This window comes from Elgaria multicarinata, chromosome 5 (genome assembly GCF_023053635.1).
Source record: "Elgaria multicarinata webbii isolate HBS135686 ecotype San Diego chromosome 5, rElgMul1.1.pri, whole genome shotgun sequence".
Taxonomy (NCBI): Eukaryota; Metazoa; Chordata; class Lepidosauria; order Squamata; family Anguidae; genus Elgaria; species Elgaria multicarinata.
This window is the reverse complement of record NC_086175.1, coordinates 44,173,923-44,191,955: the sequence shown is the minus strand read 5'-3', so window position 1 is coordinate 44,191,955 and position 18,033 is coordinate 44,173,923. Positions and strand designations below refer to the sequence as shown.

Sequence of the window (18,033 nt, the reverse complement as noted above, 5' to 3'; positions counted from 1 at the left end):
AACCCAAGTGCGCTGCTGTAATAGTTTTCTTCTTCCTCTTGTTTCAGAGAGCTTTAAAAGGCAACTATACTTAGATATAAGCACATATGGGGTATTATTATTATTTGTATTTGTATTTGTCATTTTTTTTGCAATTGATTGATTGATTGTATTTGTATTCCCACTTTAGCATTGTTACCATTTTTTCAACTTTGCTGTATGGAAATATTTCAGTATAGAACACATGCTTTAGTTTTGATTAAATTAGCATCATTTTATTTTTACTGAGCCAGAGAATTGAGTATCCTGAATTTCTACAGGTGTGTGTATTTTATATATTGCATTATTTTAATAAATTAATTTGTTTTTGCCATTGGCCAACATTCAAGGAAATATTTCATATCTTCTCCCTTCATAAATGTGCCACTGATCTTCAATGTTTTTTTTAACTTTGAAATAAACATGTGGAGTTCTAATCTGGATTGGAATCACTACGTGCAGGTAGGGGTGTGTGTTAAATCTTCCGACCAAGTCAGCCCCCCCCCCAAGATCCTTCTGGGGGCTAAAAAAAGTGGGAGGGTGGACCTCCATTGATTTTTTTCCTTTTCAATGTTCTTCATTTGATTGTACCCATTTGGTTGGGTTGGGGAAGAGCAAAATCAACAAAGAACAAGAAAAATGCATCTTTTGTAGATGACAGGAACTGAAACAAAAACATGTTATTTTTAAGTTGTATATGATGTTGAAATGGGTAGATGTTACTGAGCTTTCTTCTCTTTTTCCTTTTGTGTAGTAAAACATGAAGGCTGCGTTAGGGGTTTCCTGTATTGTCATACTGTCATTCTTCTATGTGCTCAAATCAGGTGGGTGCTATGGTAATGGCCCATGTGGAAAATTTTCCAAATAAAGAAATGGAACGCTACACAGTAGCAAAAACTAGAAACCCTTTTATTAGCTGCCCAAATGCTTTAGTTAAGAACTCTATCATTTCAATATCAAAAGCCTTTTTTATAATCTATGTAGCAGCTGTGGAGGTTTCTTCTGTTTTTCTGTTTGCTTCATGATGACACTGTCTATTATTAACTGCGCTTTTCATCCTCTGCGGGGGTTTTTTTTTACATCCTTTTTGTTCTTATGTTGGGTGAGAAGTGTTTCAATTTTTTTGTGTGATTGTGGCAGTTATAATTTTGTAGTGTGTTGGGAGGCATGTTATGGATCTGCAGTTAGCTGGGTTTTGGGTGAGTTTTTGGTTTAATGTAGGTTTTGCCTTCAGTAAGGAATAGCGGGAATAGGTGTGGGTGTTCCATGACTGCGTTGATCTGTTGAGCAAGGTATTCCTGTGTTGATGTAAGCTGCTTGTACCAGAAATTTTGAATTTGGTCCGGGCCAGGTGTTTTCCAGTTGTGTATCCTTTGTATCCTTCAGTTCTTCCAGGGTTATTGAATACTCTGTTTGGTGTTGTAGTTGTCTCTGTCTTTCTTCTTCTTGTCTTATTCAGCTTGTACTTCCTTTATGTTGTACTGGTTCTGACCAGATATTTTTTCCAGAATGTGGTTATTTCTTCTTGACTTGGGGGTGTAATGTTGTTTTCTTTTTTCTTGCTTATTCTTTGGTATAATAATTTCTTGATTCTTTTAAAGAGAGCGTTTAGGGCTTTTCGTTCATTTGATTCTTTATATCTTCTTAACCTGGTGGTCTGGACTGCAAGTTTTTGTTTCATTATGCCAAGAGCTACTATTACTGTTTCTTTATGGTTTGCTATGATGTCTTGGGTATTTTTGAGGATATTTTCGAGCGATTTCCATTTATGTATTGAGTCATTCTTCCTATATCTTCTCATAGCTTTTCAATTTTGTTTTCAATTCTGATTTGCCGGTTTGGTTTGGTTTTTAATCTTCTGTGTGTGTTGTTGTTTGTGGGCAGTTCTTGTTTGTTACAGGTGAGGACTGCTGTGGCTGCTGCATAGATGACTCTGGATTTCTTTAGGTTGCTATCGTTATTAATGTATGTTGTGAGTTCACTATTCATAATGTTTATGAGTTTCTGCATGTCCTTGATAAACTTTAGTGTAGGTAGTGGGTTTCTTTTTGTTGGGTCAGTTTCTCTCCATTTTGTTAGATTTGTCTCAGTTTCTTTCATCAGTTGCTGCTCCGTGTTCATATTTGTTGTGTTGTGTGTTTTGGGTTGAGGTGTTGTCTGGGGATCTTCTGGTGGAGTTGTGTCTAGGGTTGCTGTTCCTTCTGTGGATGTCTGTGTGCTTGTTGGTGCATCTGTGCTTTTCATGTTGGTGTTCTGTTGTTCTATTTCTTCTTTGATTTTTTGAATTCCATGTTCCGTTAGCCTTTTGTTGTTGATTATAACTCTTTCTTGATCTATTAGTCTTTGTTCTGTTACAGTGTCCGTTAGGTGGGGGTAGGTTTGCAGAAATAGTCTCTGAAGTTCTGTTTGGTATCCTGATGCTATTGTTTCAAGTTGTGTGCTTTCGAAGTAACAATGCATTACATTAAAGTTCATTTCGTCTGACCAAGCTAAGCATTGTCTTGGGTGTCCTGCCTTGATGGTTGCCTGTGGAACAGGCAAAACACATCAGGGGGAGTTTGGGTGGCTTTTCCTTATTCTTGGGCTGTGCAAGGACCCCCCTCCCCGATCTGCTCTGGATACCAATATGGACCTTCTGGATTGGGTCTGAACCACTCTGGATCGATCCAGACCTCTTCTGAAACTATCTGGATCTGAATCCGGAGCAAGATCTGGTGTTCCGCATTTTCCCCCATAGACTTACATTGGAAAAGAAACCCCCCTGTAACTTTTTAGTTTTCAAGATAGAAACATGAAAATGGCCACCATGATAGCTTCTAAATATATCCTTATTCATGGCCACTTTGAAGGAAACAGTGTCATCCACTGATTTTTTGGGAATTTTTAAAGTTCCCCCCATTTACAGAAATGCATTTTTCTCCGTTATTTTTGAAGATACACACATTTAGTTGGGCACCATGATATCTTCCAAATAGATCCTTAGTCATGCCAATTTTGAAGTAAATTGAATCATCCCCTGATTTTTAGGGATTTAAAAAAAAGATTTCAGCATTTCCCCCATTTACAAAACTGCATTCATCTCCTTCATTTTTACAGTTAGACATGTAACTCAGCCCCATGCTTCCATATAGGACCTTATGCATGCCAACTTTGAAGCAAATCAGGTCGTGCCCTGATTTTTAACATTTTTTAAAATTAAACCTCAACCACAATATCCTCAGAAAGAAAATGAGAATTGGAAGGAGTGAAAGTGCATCTCAGGAGAACATTACCACTTCAAATGGAACATAGTGCACTGTGTTCCCTTTGAAGTGGTAATGTTGTTCTGAGATGCACTTTCAATTAGCTCCTGGTGCCCAGTTACATGTCTTTAACTGTAAAAATGAGGGAGATGAACGCAGTTTCGTAAATGAGAGGAATGCTGACATCTTTAAAAAATCCCTAAAAATCAGGGGGATGATTCAATTTGCTTCAAAGTGGCCATGCCTATGGTTCTATGTGGAAGCTATCATGGTGCCCAGTTACATGTGTGTATCTTGAAAAATAACGGAGATAAACGCATTTTATGTGGGGACTTAAAAAATTCTCTAAAAATCAGGCGATGATTCTGTTTGCTTCAAAATTGGCATAACTAAGTATCTATGCAAAAGCTATCATGGTTCCGAGTTACATGTGTGTAACTTGAAAACTAAAAAAGTTATTGGCATTTTTCTTTTCCAATGCAAGTCAATGGGAAAAAAAGTGGTTTGACCCAAAATGGCATCCGGAGCTCCAGATCAGTTCAGATCAATCCGATCCGAACTGATCTAGACCACCCCTGACCCAATTCAGATCCAAATTTAGGAGGTCTGTATCAGCCCAATCCAGCTTAGGTTGTGGTCTTATGCACACGTCCCTGGAAAATGCAAGCACTGTGCTAATGTTTTAAATCTCATGATTGAGGATGGATGAGGGGGAAGAGCAGGAACAAGCTCATTAGCACTGTCCCCTTGGTCATGTCACTTTCACTGGCTCTGCCATTCTACATCTGTTGCTGGGTACACCTCTGCACTGGGAAGTCTGCTGGACTCGAATAGGCTGCCCAAATGACTTGGGGCTCATCTACACCAAGCAGGATATTCCACTATGAAAGTGGTACATAAAAGGCAGGAGCCACACAAATGCTTTACAGCAGTACTGAAAAGCACTGACAACTGTTGGGGCTCATTGACACATACTACCATATACTGCTTTCATACTACTTTCATAGTGCTGTATCCTGCTTGGTGTAGATGTGTCAGGGGCCCCAACAGTTGTCAGTGCACTTCAATAACGCTATAAAGCAGTAGTGTGGCTCCTGCCTTTTATATATCGGTTTCATACCGCTTTCATAGTGGAATGTCCTGCTTGGTGTAGAGGAACCCTTAGAACCCTGATCTTCCATCTGAAGAGAACTCCTATGTAGAATTCTGCTGTTAGACTCCTTTTGACATCCAGGAATTGGCATGCTCCCAAGGCTTTATTGCAGTCACTTGATGAGCCAAGGAAATGTAGGACATGAGGAGGGGTGCTGGCAGGCTCTATGTCCCAAGGAATGTCTGTGGAATATGAGTTGGGAATGAGTTTGTAACATGTCATGCAGGCCCAGGAACAAGGACAATCACCAAAATGCTCACATGCAGAAAAGCTTATGTGGTGATATAGTAGCTGCCGATTGATATATGGGTTAGCTGGCCTCGTTTTCTCCAATAAGCACATTAAAGAGTAAAAACACACACCCCTCATTTGTCACTTTCTATTCTTTTTTTCTCCCTGCAGAGAAATGTATTGTTCAACAAGAGAATGTGTATCAGATGCAGACTGAAGAAGGGCAGCCTCTTGAAATTGCTTGCCCTGTCTACAATCCAAGCTGTAGTTTTAGCTGGTATATAAATGGAAGTGAAACATCTATAACTGAACAACAATCTTCAAGAATTCATAAAAGTGGTCATTTGCTTTGGTTTCATCCCGCAATATATGAAGATTCTGGAACGTATGAATGTTTTGCAGGGTCAGGATTTGCATTTATCTGTGTAGCTTTTTGGGTTAATAATTTTTGTTCTACCATTGAGAAATGTGAATATTATCTTTTTTCATTTTGCCTATTTGTGTATTTTGGTTCAAGAAGTAACTTGCAGTGCACCTATTCTGTACATTTTTGCCGTTAAGTTGATTGGGACCTACTCCTAGGTAATCATACGTAGCCCCTCAGTCTCAAGGAAGTGGCCATGGGTTTTTTTGATGCATGTTTGTCGTTGCTTCCTCATTCCTAGTTAAATCCCATATTTGCAGCTTTCCATTCTATTGTTAAGAACTTCTTAAGAATTAGGTAGAAGGAAAGAACAATTGAAAATCTTAGGAAAGCATTGCTTACCTTAAAACATTCTGTGAATGCAAGTTCAATTGAGGTAGTGGGAGCTTATGTCAAGGATATACTTAATGTGGGAGAAAATAGAAAAAAATTAATCAGTGATGCTTTTTATGTTTAGTTACAGGAATTCAACAACATGTTACAAAAACACTTTCCACGTGACAGTATCGGACAGTGCTGGCCTTTGCTTTAATGAGAAATTCTATCACCTGCAACAGATACCATTATCAACAACTTCAAAGATCGTGTGTCACATGGAACATTTTGTACAAGATAATTTCTCTATTCAGTGGTATAAGGTAGAGATCTTATAAGATTCCCTTTTTGTGGCTAATACAATCATATTTTAATAGCTCTAATGAATGTTGGGATCTATTGGGTTTCCAGTCCTATATGTGTCTTGTTACATTCATGCCATGTATTTGCAAGGGAGTATCAGCCCTTTGAAACAATTTTTTTTAAAAAAATTTTTGTGGTGCCAGGTGTAACCTTCAATAATTATAATGATCTCAAGCTGTTCTTCAGGCTGTAATACGTTTACTGGTTTAAAGATGGGTGTTTTGTCCAGGCTGAACAGAAATCTGAAGCTGAAAAGGTTCTCCTCTCATCAACACTTAGTAAAGTAAGGAATTGCCTTATGCCAATTCAGACATTTCCATCTAGTACGGTATTGACTATGCTGACTGGCACTTGTTCTGATGGGTCTCACAAAGCAGGGTTTTTTTTCATTATCCAGTACTTGTTCCTCTTAATTGGAGATGGGACCTTCTGTATACAAACAGAACAATGCTTAAAGGCCCATTGCAATGAGAAACTCTGCTGTCTTGCTCTGAAGATGAGCCACAGCTAACTATGTTAGTTGAGGACTAGCCAGGATCTGAAATTATGGCTTGTTCTCATTTAGGGATGTGTGAATTAGCAAAACTTGAGTTTGCCAAAGCTCCATCTTGAAGCTCGTTTCTGTACCAGAATTTTTTTCTTTTTGCAAATATACACATCGACTGTATGTATCTTTAAAATGTAGCATTCTTCTCCCAGTGATTAAAGTGTATTTGTGCACATTTTCAAAAGTATGCATTTTTTAAAAAATGTATGCTTTCTGTCAAATGCATTTTTTGGTCCATGCATGATGTCGCAAGCTCAGAAATGTATGGACTTTGACCACAGATTGCATCTGAGTCCATGTTCAATCTGGAAAGTGTGAACTGGGTAAATCCTGATTTTAAAAAATGGATATTTAAGTGAATAATTCAGTAAGCCCAATGTCTGAAGGGGCTTCTTGGCCATCATCAACATGGTACCAGATAGGGGGCAGCGCCGTCCCATGATAAAATAGCAATGCTTGTTCTTTCACCTGTTTGGTGAACGAAGGTCAAAACTGCAAATGGGCATACACCTTCTCTGATACAGAGGTCGATACTTGACAGGGCCAGCCTTTATAGGCTCTGCCCCACCCTTGCCTCTCGTGGTATACGTGTGGCAACAGCCGAGGTGGCTTATTCTGCACCTCCCCACCTGCAATGACCGTTTTCCCACCAAAGCTGTCCCAGCTGGACGGGTACCAGATTTTCTGTATTAAGCTACAGTTGAAATGACATACCTCTTTTTAAGTCAAGATATATCGATTTTTCATTTTCTTTTAGTGAGGTTGTTTAATCTCATATATATATATATATATATATATATATATATATATATAATTTTAAAATGGTCTGATATGAGAGTTATATTGCAATGATCTGATACAACATTAACTTCAAATATACCTTTTTCTAATTAGAGAGCTAGTGAGTTGTAGTGGTTAGAAAGTTAGACATAGGAGTCTTCCAGATGGAAGGCTCCTAGCTCTAGCATTCAAAACACACTGTTATTCTGGCTTTTCTTCCTTAAAGGCTTTTTTTGTTGGGGGGAGGGCAGGGTGAAAAGAAAAATGTTGAAATAAGTAATAAAATACTGGAGGGTTAAAAATGAAAGATTTGTCATCTCCCCCCCCCCCCCGCTCCCCATCAAATTCTGTGAATGAGGTAAAATGGGGATTAGACCTGGTTTAAAGACAGTACCTGGTTTAAAGATGGTTGGACAAGGGATATAGCGGTGAAGTTCTTTCAGTAAACCTTGGTCATTGACACTCTGGCTCAGTTCAGACAACACATTAGTCAATGCATTGTAAAAACTCAACAGTTGAGTTTTAGGGGGTACTCCCCACACAACATGTTCTAACTCCATCGTTGTGTGACTGTGGGATACTTTGGAGTTGAGTAAAATCCATCACGATGTTTGATTGACAGTTCTTCCACCCTGTCTCTTCCCCCAGTCCTCCCGGTGGTATCCCATCAGCCATTGCTGCAAAAAACACAATCCCAGCGGCTCTCCTAGAGCAGCACTTGCTCTTTTCGTCGCTTTTGCCAGGGAACTCTGTAGTCCGTGGGAAAAGTCAATGTAATGGAAAACTCCACGGAGCCCTCCACTCAACATGCAACACAACGGTTGTGCAGGAACTCTCATCTGCATAGTGTGGATATTTTGCGTGGAGTGTTGTTTTTTTTTTAAAAAAAAAATCCACCACAATGTGGAGTTTTCCTGCCAGACAACACATTTCTTCATGGTGGTGTAAAAACTCAACTGCGGAGTTCTAAAACCACCTTTGAGAAATGTGTTGTTTGAACTGAGCCTATGTTTATCCTAATTCAAAGAGCTGCTGTAAAGATAAAATGGGACATCCTTATGTACATTGTTCAGAACATTTTGGAGGAAGGACAGAATTCAGATATGATATAGAAGTTCTTCAGAGCTTAATACAAAATTAAGTATACAAGGGATACTTACAAAGGCCATATATATGTTTGTACACAAACAGATGCAACACAGTTTAGATGCTTCTTTGTTAAAAAACAGATGTGATTGTAGTGTTTTCATAGAATGCAGCAAGATTACTTCATAAGGAAAAGTCACTGTGAAATGTATTTTTTAAAGCTCACTATGTTGTCTTATCTCTTTATGATGAGATAATGTGTAGCCACATAGTCATTTTGTACATCATATAAAATGGAGGAGTATAAACTGTGTTGTTACCTTGAATGGTTATAAGTATTTGTCTAGGATAAGCAGTAGTCCATAGGAAGCATGTTGCAGCTCATATTCTGTGCTTAACTTTTTTAAAGCTCTACTTTCTTACATTTAGGGATGTACACCATTGGAGGGGCAGAGATTTATCTTAACGAAAAGAGCAGTTATAATACGTAATGTGAGCGACGATGATAAGGGAAAATACCAATGCAAAGGAACATACAGTTATTTGGGGAATAAATACCACTTTTCACAGAGCATTTTGTTGATTGTTAAAGGTACAAGTTTGTGTTTGCTAGTTCATCGTTTTCTACCTATCTTCCCTGGGTAGTGTTTTCCTACTTCTTTTGTCAATGCAGAATTTCCATTTACTTATTAGCGGTTTCCAAGCAATTGCACAAATCACAAATTCCAACTTTGTACAGGAATTGAAACCAATTATGTTTTAAGACTATTATACTTGCTGGCATTATACACAATTGTTAGTCTTCAGGATGCCCCTTTATCAATATTGTTACTACAACACAAAGTAGGAGAGAGATACTTTAAAATCAAATGGCACATTCTGTTCAATGATTCTATTTAATTCCAATCTTATTGTTCCTGAAAACTACCTCTGAAATGATCACTCACTGTGAAGTGGGAGTGTATCCATGTAAGTCATATTTCAGTGTGTGTATCGTTTACAATGTGAGACACTGAACTGGAGCTGCATGCTGACTGGCAATTCTTAGTGCTGCAAAAAGAAAAGGGAGTCGCCCTCACGTAGAGAAGGTAAGAAAGAGGACCTAAGAAATATGGTTCAATTTCCTATATTGACATTAACAAGGAGTACCCAAAAATTGTTGTTCAATATTGTGTATTTACACATTAATCAGTGAATGTAATAACTCTCAACCATAGTCCAATTTAAAGACAACAGTAAAAGGTCAAGATTACAGATATGAATATACAATCAAAATCTCAATAGTGATAACAAATAAATGATGATGCGGGCCAAATATACATAGTAGTGACACAACAACATTAATCAAATCAAAACGGACATTCTGGATTGTGTATTCCGTTTCAATGCCAGTCTTCTTCAGTTGTAAATCACTGTTTGTCACTTCAAACAATCCCTGGGGGACACGGCACTGTAACAATAATATACAGGCTAACCATCACATAAATCACAACAACATAGTGCATACATGCCATTAAAATACAATAATTACCTTATCACAACTAAGTGGAGAACCTAATCCTTTGAACTTGCCTAATCACCGTGCTATCTTCTTTGCACTGAAAGACAAAATTGTAAATGCTCTATGTTGTTGCTGCTGATATCATACTAAACCTAGACCTAAAGAGCTAGCTTCAAAACCATATATTTTACCTTTCATTTGGGCTGAGTTTCGGAAATGTGTGCCAAAAGTCCTTCCCCACGAATAATAAGGTTGGACACAGAGCTATATATCACATGTGTAGAAAAGTAATCTAATTGGAATGAAACCATGAATTATCTACAGGGAGGTCCAAGTGAAGGCCGATTTTGTTGTCGGCTGAAAATTAAAGAAACATTCTTATATAGTATCTTCCTGTGCTGAAACATGGCGGGTGTATTCCTGTAACAACTTAGTTGTGATTTGTTATAAAAAAGGGGACAAGTCCCATTTATCATTCAGACCATGGGGGGACATCGAACCCAGCTTAAAGATCCAGTATGCTTCCCCTTTTAACAGGAGTTCATAAATGCATACATGTTTATGGGGATGTTGTTTAATGTGTTCCACAGCAAAAAACAGCATTGACTCTGGAGAATGATTATGATCCAAGAAATGTGAAGTCAAAGGAGCTTCCATGTGTTGATTATGAATCTTACTTTTATGTTCCGTGATCCTCATCCTTAGTGGTCTGGAAGTTTGTCCTACATACATTTTAGGACACGGGCACAAAATGACATATATGACATTCGCAGTCCCGCAGGTCGACTAAAACCTGAGAGTATATTCCAGTCCATCCAAGGGATTAATAAAATTTCAGCTGTAGTGATTGAGGGCAACAGTTGCAGTGCCCACATTTAAAATGTCCAATGTCCTTCATAGGAGAGAGGACTGGGTGTAAGAAATCCAACCAAACCAGTCTGTCCTTTAAATTGGCGGTCCTACATAGTCCTATCATTGGTGCAGACTAGCACCCTGGAATGTCCTGTACAATGTGCCAATGTTTGTAAATTAGCCCCTTAATATGAGAAGATAAGACACCATACTCAATGGACCAATGTAACTGAGAACATGTTGTTGTTGTTTTGGGCCGAAATAAAACGTCCACCTTCGTTTTTGCTGTCCTGATAACATCAATAGGATATCCCCTATCCCTAAAGTCTTGCATCAGTTTTTTGGCTTGTGTCTCATACAATTTGTTGGACTTGTTCCTTTTCAAACGTAAAAATTGTCCATAGGAAATTTTATGTTTTATGTTTTGAATGATAACTGAAGGCTTTTATTAATCATTTATTTGTTATCACTATTGAGATTTTGATTGTATATTCATATCTGTAATCTTGACCGTTTACTGTTGTCTGTAAATTGGACTATGGTTGAGAATTATTACATTCACTGATTAATGTGTAAATACACAATATTGAACAACAATTTTTGGGTACTCCTTGTTAATGTCAATATAGGAAATTGAACCATATTTCTTAGGTCCTCTTTCTTATCTTCTCTACGTGAGGGCGACTCCCTTTTCTTTTTGCAGCACTAAGAATTGCCAGCCAGCATGCAGCTCCAGTTCAGTGTCTCACATTGTAAACGATACACACACTGAAAGATGATTTACATGGATACACTCCCACTTCACAGTGAGTAAGGGAACCAGCACATCTGTAGTTCATGAACTTGAAGATGCAAGCAAGCACACATGCACACCACCACCACCACCACCACTTTGCGGGCTTTCTTTCTTTCCTGCTTCTCCAAGAGAAGGAGCCATGATTGGTTTAACACCACTTGCTTCGTGGCTGGTCATTCTCCCCCAGCTGGGAGTTGGTCCTGACACGCCCCTAGATCTGAGATAAAAGGGGGCAGGAAAGAGAAACAGAGGGAGGGGAGCTGGAAAGATTTCCCCTCTTTCTGCGCCCTTTTCCTAAGAAGGAGCCACAGAGGGAGGGAAGGAGCCTCCAGGCAGGGTTAGGGGATTTACTTTACTCAAAAGTAAATCCCATTGATTTCAACTGCTAACATGATATGCTGCCCCTTGGTCTGTGCTTAGGGAAAGGGAACAGAAAGATGGGAAATCTTTCCAGGCCCCCCCTCTCCGTTTCTCTTCCCTCCAAGCACAGATCAAGGGTGAACCCCGGAATCCAAGGCGAGGCAAGCCAACACAGCCTGCCTCAACCTAAATACGAGACAGCAGCAGGACGGCCCAAGGCACCCCAAGATGAAGTGGACTGGTACCAAAGCATCCTGGGAGGCCACTCCCCCCCACTTGCCCATGCAGGAAAGCTGGCGTGAGGTTGACCATGAGTCTGTTGGATTCACCCCCTTCCTCTCCCGTCCTCCTCTTCCTGCTCACCCTCCAGAACTGCTGCAGCCGCTGCTGCCTATAAAACTTACCTTTGCAGTCTGTCTTCCTCCATCAGAGATGTAATTTAAAGGTAAAATGGGGACTCTCTCATTTTCATAGATCTATGTCTTCAAACTATGGCGGCCATAAAGGACTTTTCTGCAGTTCATGGTTGCCCAGGAGTCTACAAAGGCTGGTTTTGGTTCCTAGGCGAGTTGGGGGGCTGTACACAGCCCTACTGAAAATCAGGAAGTCTCCAATTCAAATCTTGCCTTGGCCTTGGATTTGGAAGGTGGTCTTAGAAAAGCTATTATCTTTTAGTTTCTGTCTGCCATCTACTTACCAATATAGCATAAGGGTTTCTGAGATGATGTTTGTGTTTTGACCACTGTAAATTGCTAATAGTAATGCTCAGTATTACTGTTATTTATTACTGATCTGAACTATTGTGGCACTTTGTTGCTCCTTATTGCATTTTGTTTTATATGCATATATGTGTGGTCTTCTTTACAAAATACTTCTGATTTCTTTTATTTCTAGAGAGAGGAGGAAGGAAGAGAACAGAGATTTTGTACCCCAGAAACAATACAATTGAAGCCGAACTTGGTAAGTCTTTGGTTACTTCCTAATTTCTGATAGAGAATTGACAAAACAACAAAACATGTGTCTTAACTTACCAGTAATATTTTAACGTTAGTGATTAAAATGTACACATTTTTGTCATCCTTTACACATCAGCACTGAGAATAGAAGACAATACTGTATTCTTTGTTTACTGTATTACTGTTCCAAGAGTTGGAAATGGAAGGCAGCCAGCATTAGGGTGGAAGATGCCCTGTGTCACTTTGAAGCTGCAGATGACCATTTTGTTTGGTTGTACTCTTTCCATTATTTCCATGGGTCAAAGGCAGTAATGAAATTAAAACTGTAGAGCAGTAAAACTTGATAAAATACAAAAAAATTAGTGGAACAAAGCAGTATTTACTGCCCATCTAAAGCAAGATGAAGAAGGGAGTTCCACAATTGGGGTGCTGCTACCAAAAAGGCCCTGTCCTGAGTAATCACCAACGTAGACACTCTAGTGGGACATATAACAGGGCCTCTAATGATTGTCCTAAGTTCTAGGTAGATTCATATGGATGGAGCAGTCATTCAAATATCCTGGCCCCAAATCAGTTTGGGCTTTGTAGGCTTTATTAGAATGCTCTGGTCCTCTAATTAGAGGTGCAAAATAGTGTCTGCGGGATTCAATTACTTAGTCTACCTATGAGCTATACAATGTATCCAGAACTTTTCTTTTTTCTAAAGCTTTTAAAACTTGATTTTGTTCTGACTTTTATACTGTTAGTTTTACTCTACCCTGTGCCTGTTTGGTGCATTCTCTTCCCCTTCTTATTGTTTTATTATGATTTTATTAGAATGTAAGCCTATGTGGCAGGGTTTTGCTATTTTATTGTTTTACTCTGTACAGCACCATGTACATTGATGGTGCTATATAAATAAATAAATAAATAAATAAATAAATAAATAATAATTTACATCTGAGTAACTATAGATCAGGGCTTGTAACAAAAAACACTCAAAAGTGGCCAGTAGAGCTTTACAAAGACCCTGGGGTTCCTCCCGATGTTAGTATAATTATCCTGACTCATTGACAGAATTTTCAGGAAGTCCAGGCAAAGTTGGCCTCCACTTGCAGTCCTCCTATGTTTCCCCACCATTTTCTTTCTCTAGCTCTTTTTTCTTACAACAATAAATCCACTAAGGAGGGAAAGATGGAAAATACATATTTCATTGGTAGCACTAGTAGCAGGTTTTCATTGCTCTGCTTCATTAATGGAATTTTAGTCCAGATGTTGACATCTTGGACTTGTAACCCTTCCATAGTTTCCCACCACGGCTTCCATCTTTTTCTTACTGTGGAGAATCTGTTAAGAAGAAAAGATGGAACAGTTGCATATTGCCTTCTACTTGCAAGTTCAAAAACCTTACATGTTGAAGCAAGCCTAATCAAAAGCAACCAATTAATACTCACATTTTACAGGTGAGGCGAAGAGATTAGGATATGGTCAGGATGTGGTATGAAATCATTTTTAACTTTTATTTTTAAATGTTGTTGTTAAACAACTGGGACTCAGTAACCCTTCCCGATCTAGTGCAAATTGCCCTGCTATAGCACACTAAAACCCAATTCACATGTAATGCCCAATTCCTTGGCTAATCAACCAAGGAACTTGCATGACCATGTTTGACTGAGCTTCCAGCCTGCTAATCACTTTCACTTTTTGAAACAACCCAAGAATGCCTCACAGTACTGGGTGGTTATTGTGATGTCTGAACCTGGAACATCAGGGGTTAAACAACCCAGTGTTAGCCCAACAACAAACTATGAGCAATTGTTTACAGTCCAGGAATTGGGGACTTTGCAATTCTAAACACACTTACTAGGGAGTAAGCCCCATTTAAAACAGTGGGATATACTTCTGAATAAACATGTAGGATTCCACTGCCTGTCACCAGATGGAGAAAATTTATGCTCAAGTTAGTTTTCAGGCATTCTTTTAAAAAGATATTTTCATGAAATTGTTCAGTGACAGTTTATTAAAGGCTTCTGATAATCATTTTCTGGTACCAATTTTTCAGGATCCAACATATTTACAGAATGCAATGTTTCAAGTTACAATGACCCTTTTCTTTTTGTATTCTGGAAAGTCAATAATACGCCAGTTGACTTGGTTAAAGGAAGAATTGTGGAAGGATTTCAGTAAGTATATATATTTCATATGTAAATAAAGCAAGCAAGATCTCATTTCTTTTTTTAATTCAGTGAATACTAATTTCATGATTGTAAAGAGAATTCTAGAGAAACAGGATTCAACTATGTTTCGGTAGTTACTAACAGAAGATGAAAGTATCAGCTATATTGGGGTATTGTTTACTACAGAACAATATTTAACCTTCTCGCTTCTTCATATAATATCTTTCTACCATAGGTTTTCAGACTGTGTTGTGGAAAAATCTAAAGTTACTTTCTGAAGAGATTGATAACGGAAGGCAAACTTCCTTAAAGTTTGTCTACCATTTACTGATATTCCCCTACAATGTAGAAGTGTTGTGGAATATTGAGTAATGTAGAAGTTATACTAATGTTCCATATAAGATAGTAAGATGTTTTGTTTTCTTTCTACTTATTGGTTGTCCAAACCCAGAAAATGATTAAATTTCCTCCACAGAAGATCTATTAAACTTCCTTGTGCTTCTAGAATATGTGACAAAGTGTACTTGAAAGAGTAAGAGAGAGAACTCCAATCTTATGTCTGAATTTTCATCCATCTGCTCCAGATTCGCATCTTTATTTATTTATTTATTTATTTATTCATTCATTTCATTTCATTTCATTTCTATACCACCCAATAGCCGAAGCTCTCTGGGTGGTTCACAAAAATTAAAACCATGAAGAGCATAATAAAACAACCAACAATTTAAAAACACAAATATAAAATACAATATTAAAAGCACAACCAGGATAAAACCACACAGCAAAACTTGATATAGGTTAAAATATGAAATTAAAACAGCAGAGTTTAAATTTAAGTTAAATTAGGTGTTAAAATACTGAGAAAATAAAAAGGCCTTCAGCTGGCGACGAAAGGAAAACAATGTAGGTGCCAAGCGAACCTCTCTGGGGAGCTCATTCCACAGCCGGGGTGCCACAGCAGAGAAAGCCCTCCTCCTAGTAGCCACCTGCCTCACTTCCTTCGGCAGGGGCTCACGGAGAAGGACCCCTGAGGATGATCTTAAGGTCCGGGCAGGCACATATGGGAGGAGGCGTTCCTTCAAATAACCTGGCCCCAAGCCGTTTAGGGCTTTGAATGTTATTACCAGCACTTTGAATCGGGCCCAGACCTGGACTGGCAGCCAGAGAAGTTGTAGAAGGACTGGCGTAATATGGTCTCGTCAGCCAGTCCCTGTTAGGTGGGCTGCCCTGTTTTGTACCAGCTGAAGTTTCCGGACCGTTTTCAAAGGCAGCCCCACGTATAACACATTGCAGTAATCCAAACGAGAGGTTATAAGAGTATGGATAACTGTAGCTGAGTTATCTCTGTCCAGATAAGGGCGTAGTTGGTAAATCAGACTGAGCTGATAAAAGGTGCTCTTTGCCACTGAGTTCACCTGTGCCTCAAGTGACAGTTCTGGATCGAAGAGCACCCCCAAACTACGGACCCAATCCTTTAGGGAGAGTGCAACCCCGTCCAGGACAGGGCAAACATCACCTTGCCGGACAGATGAACCACCTACTAACAGTACCTCCGTCTTGTCTGGATTGAGTCTCAGTTTGTTAGCCCTCGTCCAGTCCATTACCGTGCCCAGTCACTGGTTCAGAACAGCCTCTGCCTCACCTGGGTTTGATGAAAAGGAAAGGTATAGCATAACTATAACTCTGATGGATTGTACAGACAATTAGTTTGAAGATAGTTCAACGTAGAGGATATGATTATCTTTCATCCAGATAAATCACTTGTTCCTATCATTCAAATTACAAATTGTGGTTGCTGTGCATTGTGATACTCTGCCTTTAGTGTGACTGTCATAGCCTTCTGTCAGATTATATCCATGACATCATTGCTAGTGATAAACGCAGAGTTCTGGCTTCCCATCTCCTATTCACCTATCCTGTCCTGTAACTGCACCCACTAGAGGTTTCACATGTTAACTGCTCCTTTGAAGGTGGTTATATAAGGAATCAGAGGACTATAAAATGAGAGGCACTATCTTATCAGTTCCTGCATATCTTCATCATCCCAGAGAGTGGTGATGTGGACTAGTCTATACTCTTTCTAGAAGCTCATTTAAGTGTGGGCTGAGATGTTTGTTTCTTGTATGCCTTTGCCCCAAAGAAAATCCATGGATTTTTGCATGTGTTGATTAAGTACTTGCTACTTTTTTTGTACAGAGACGTATATCATGTTGAAGGAGCTCAGTTTTTTGTAGTGCCTCTGAACATTACAAATCTGAAGAGTGAAGATTATGGCAAGTTGTTTGTTTGCCATGCAGGTGAAGTTTCTGCATATATCTCAATACAACCTCCAAGTAGTATGTCTTCTAATATTTATTAATAGGGAAAATGGAAAATGTAGAGACATGTAAAGGAATTAATAAACTACAAGATTTCCAAAGTCCAGAATATATTGTATACACTAATGGGAAGTATGGGATGGGGCATAAACATTGTCTGCATGTTTACTTGGCAGTAAGAACTATTGATTGTATTGAGACCTCTTCCCAATGAGTGGAGAATTTGCAACACTGGTAGTTGCCATATTTTTTTTATTTTTTTTTTTTTTGTGGTGGCGGCTGGGTTGTTCCTATAAATGTAGAATATGTTTTATTTTTATTTATTTATTTATTGCATTTTTATACCACCCAATAGCTGAAGCTCCCTGGGCATTTTATTTGCCATGCTTCAATTTCTAAACTCAATTTTGGTCAGAAAATATAAGTAATTCCTTGCACATTGAAACTGCATTAAAATCAGGCAGGTTAACAGAGGTTTACTTCAAAGATGCTGTCCAGGACTAACGCCAGTGGCTACTGCTAAATCTCCCACTACAAGCCCTATTGCCACCTTGCATATTGTATGGCCTGGTGGCTTGCAATACCATGGCTGCCTGGAAAGGCTTCTGAGTGAATGGCTGCTTCTGCCTTTAAGCTAGCAAACTCTTATTTCAGCCTGTACGTTCCTTTGTGTTATGGGAAAGATGAGTCAAAGCACACAGTTACAGTGATCTCATGAGAACACCAAAAAGTTTACTTGTGTAGGCTAGAAAACTCTAACGAGCTGACATTCCAGCCCCTTCATCCAATTAGTAAGTGCACCTGGGTGAAGTGAAGAGCCTTATGTGAGCCAACGAAATGACAAGTTGTGCCTTGTATTGCAACACAATGTAACCTTAGCATAGATGCTTATGGTGAGAAGAGTTGCTTTGTTACTAATCCACATGAATGACTGA

At 38.9% G+C, this 18,033-nt stretch overlaps 1 protein-coding gene across 1 annotated transcript; it reads left to right on the top strand.

Moving 5' to 3' along the window:
* The first annotated feature begins 778 nt into the window (after positions 1-778).
* On the top strand, positions 779-17,139 carry LOC134399588 (interleukin-1 receptor type 1-like). Its single transcript, XM_063127671.1, has 7 exons — positions 779-842; positions 4,816-5,047; positions 5,526-5,706; positions 8,589-8,751; positions 12,563-12,628; positions 14,666-14,786; positions 16,977-17,139. Exons 1-7 carry the CDS (start codon positions 779-781, stop codon positions 17,137-17,139), a joined length of 990 nt encoding a protein of 329 aa, XP_062983741.1.
* The last annotated feature ends 894 nt before the right edge of the window (positions 17,140-18,033 follow it).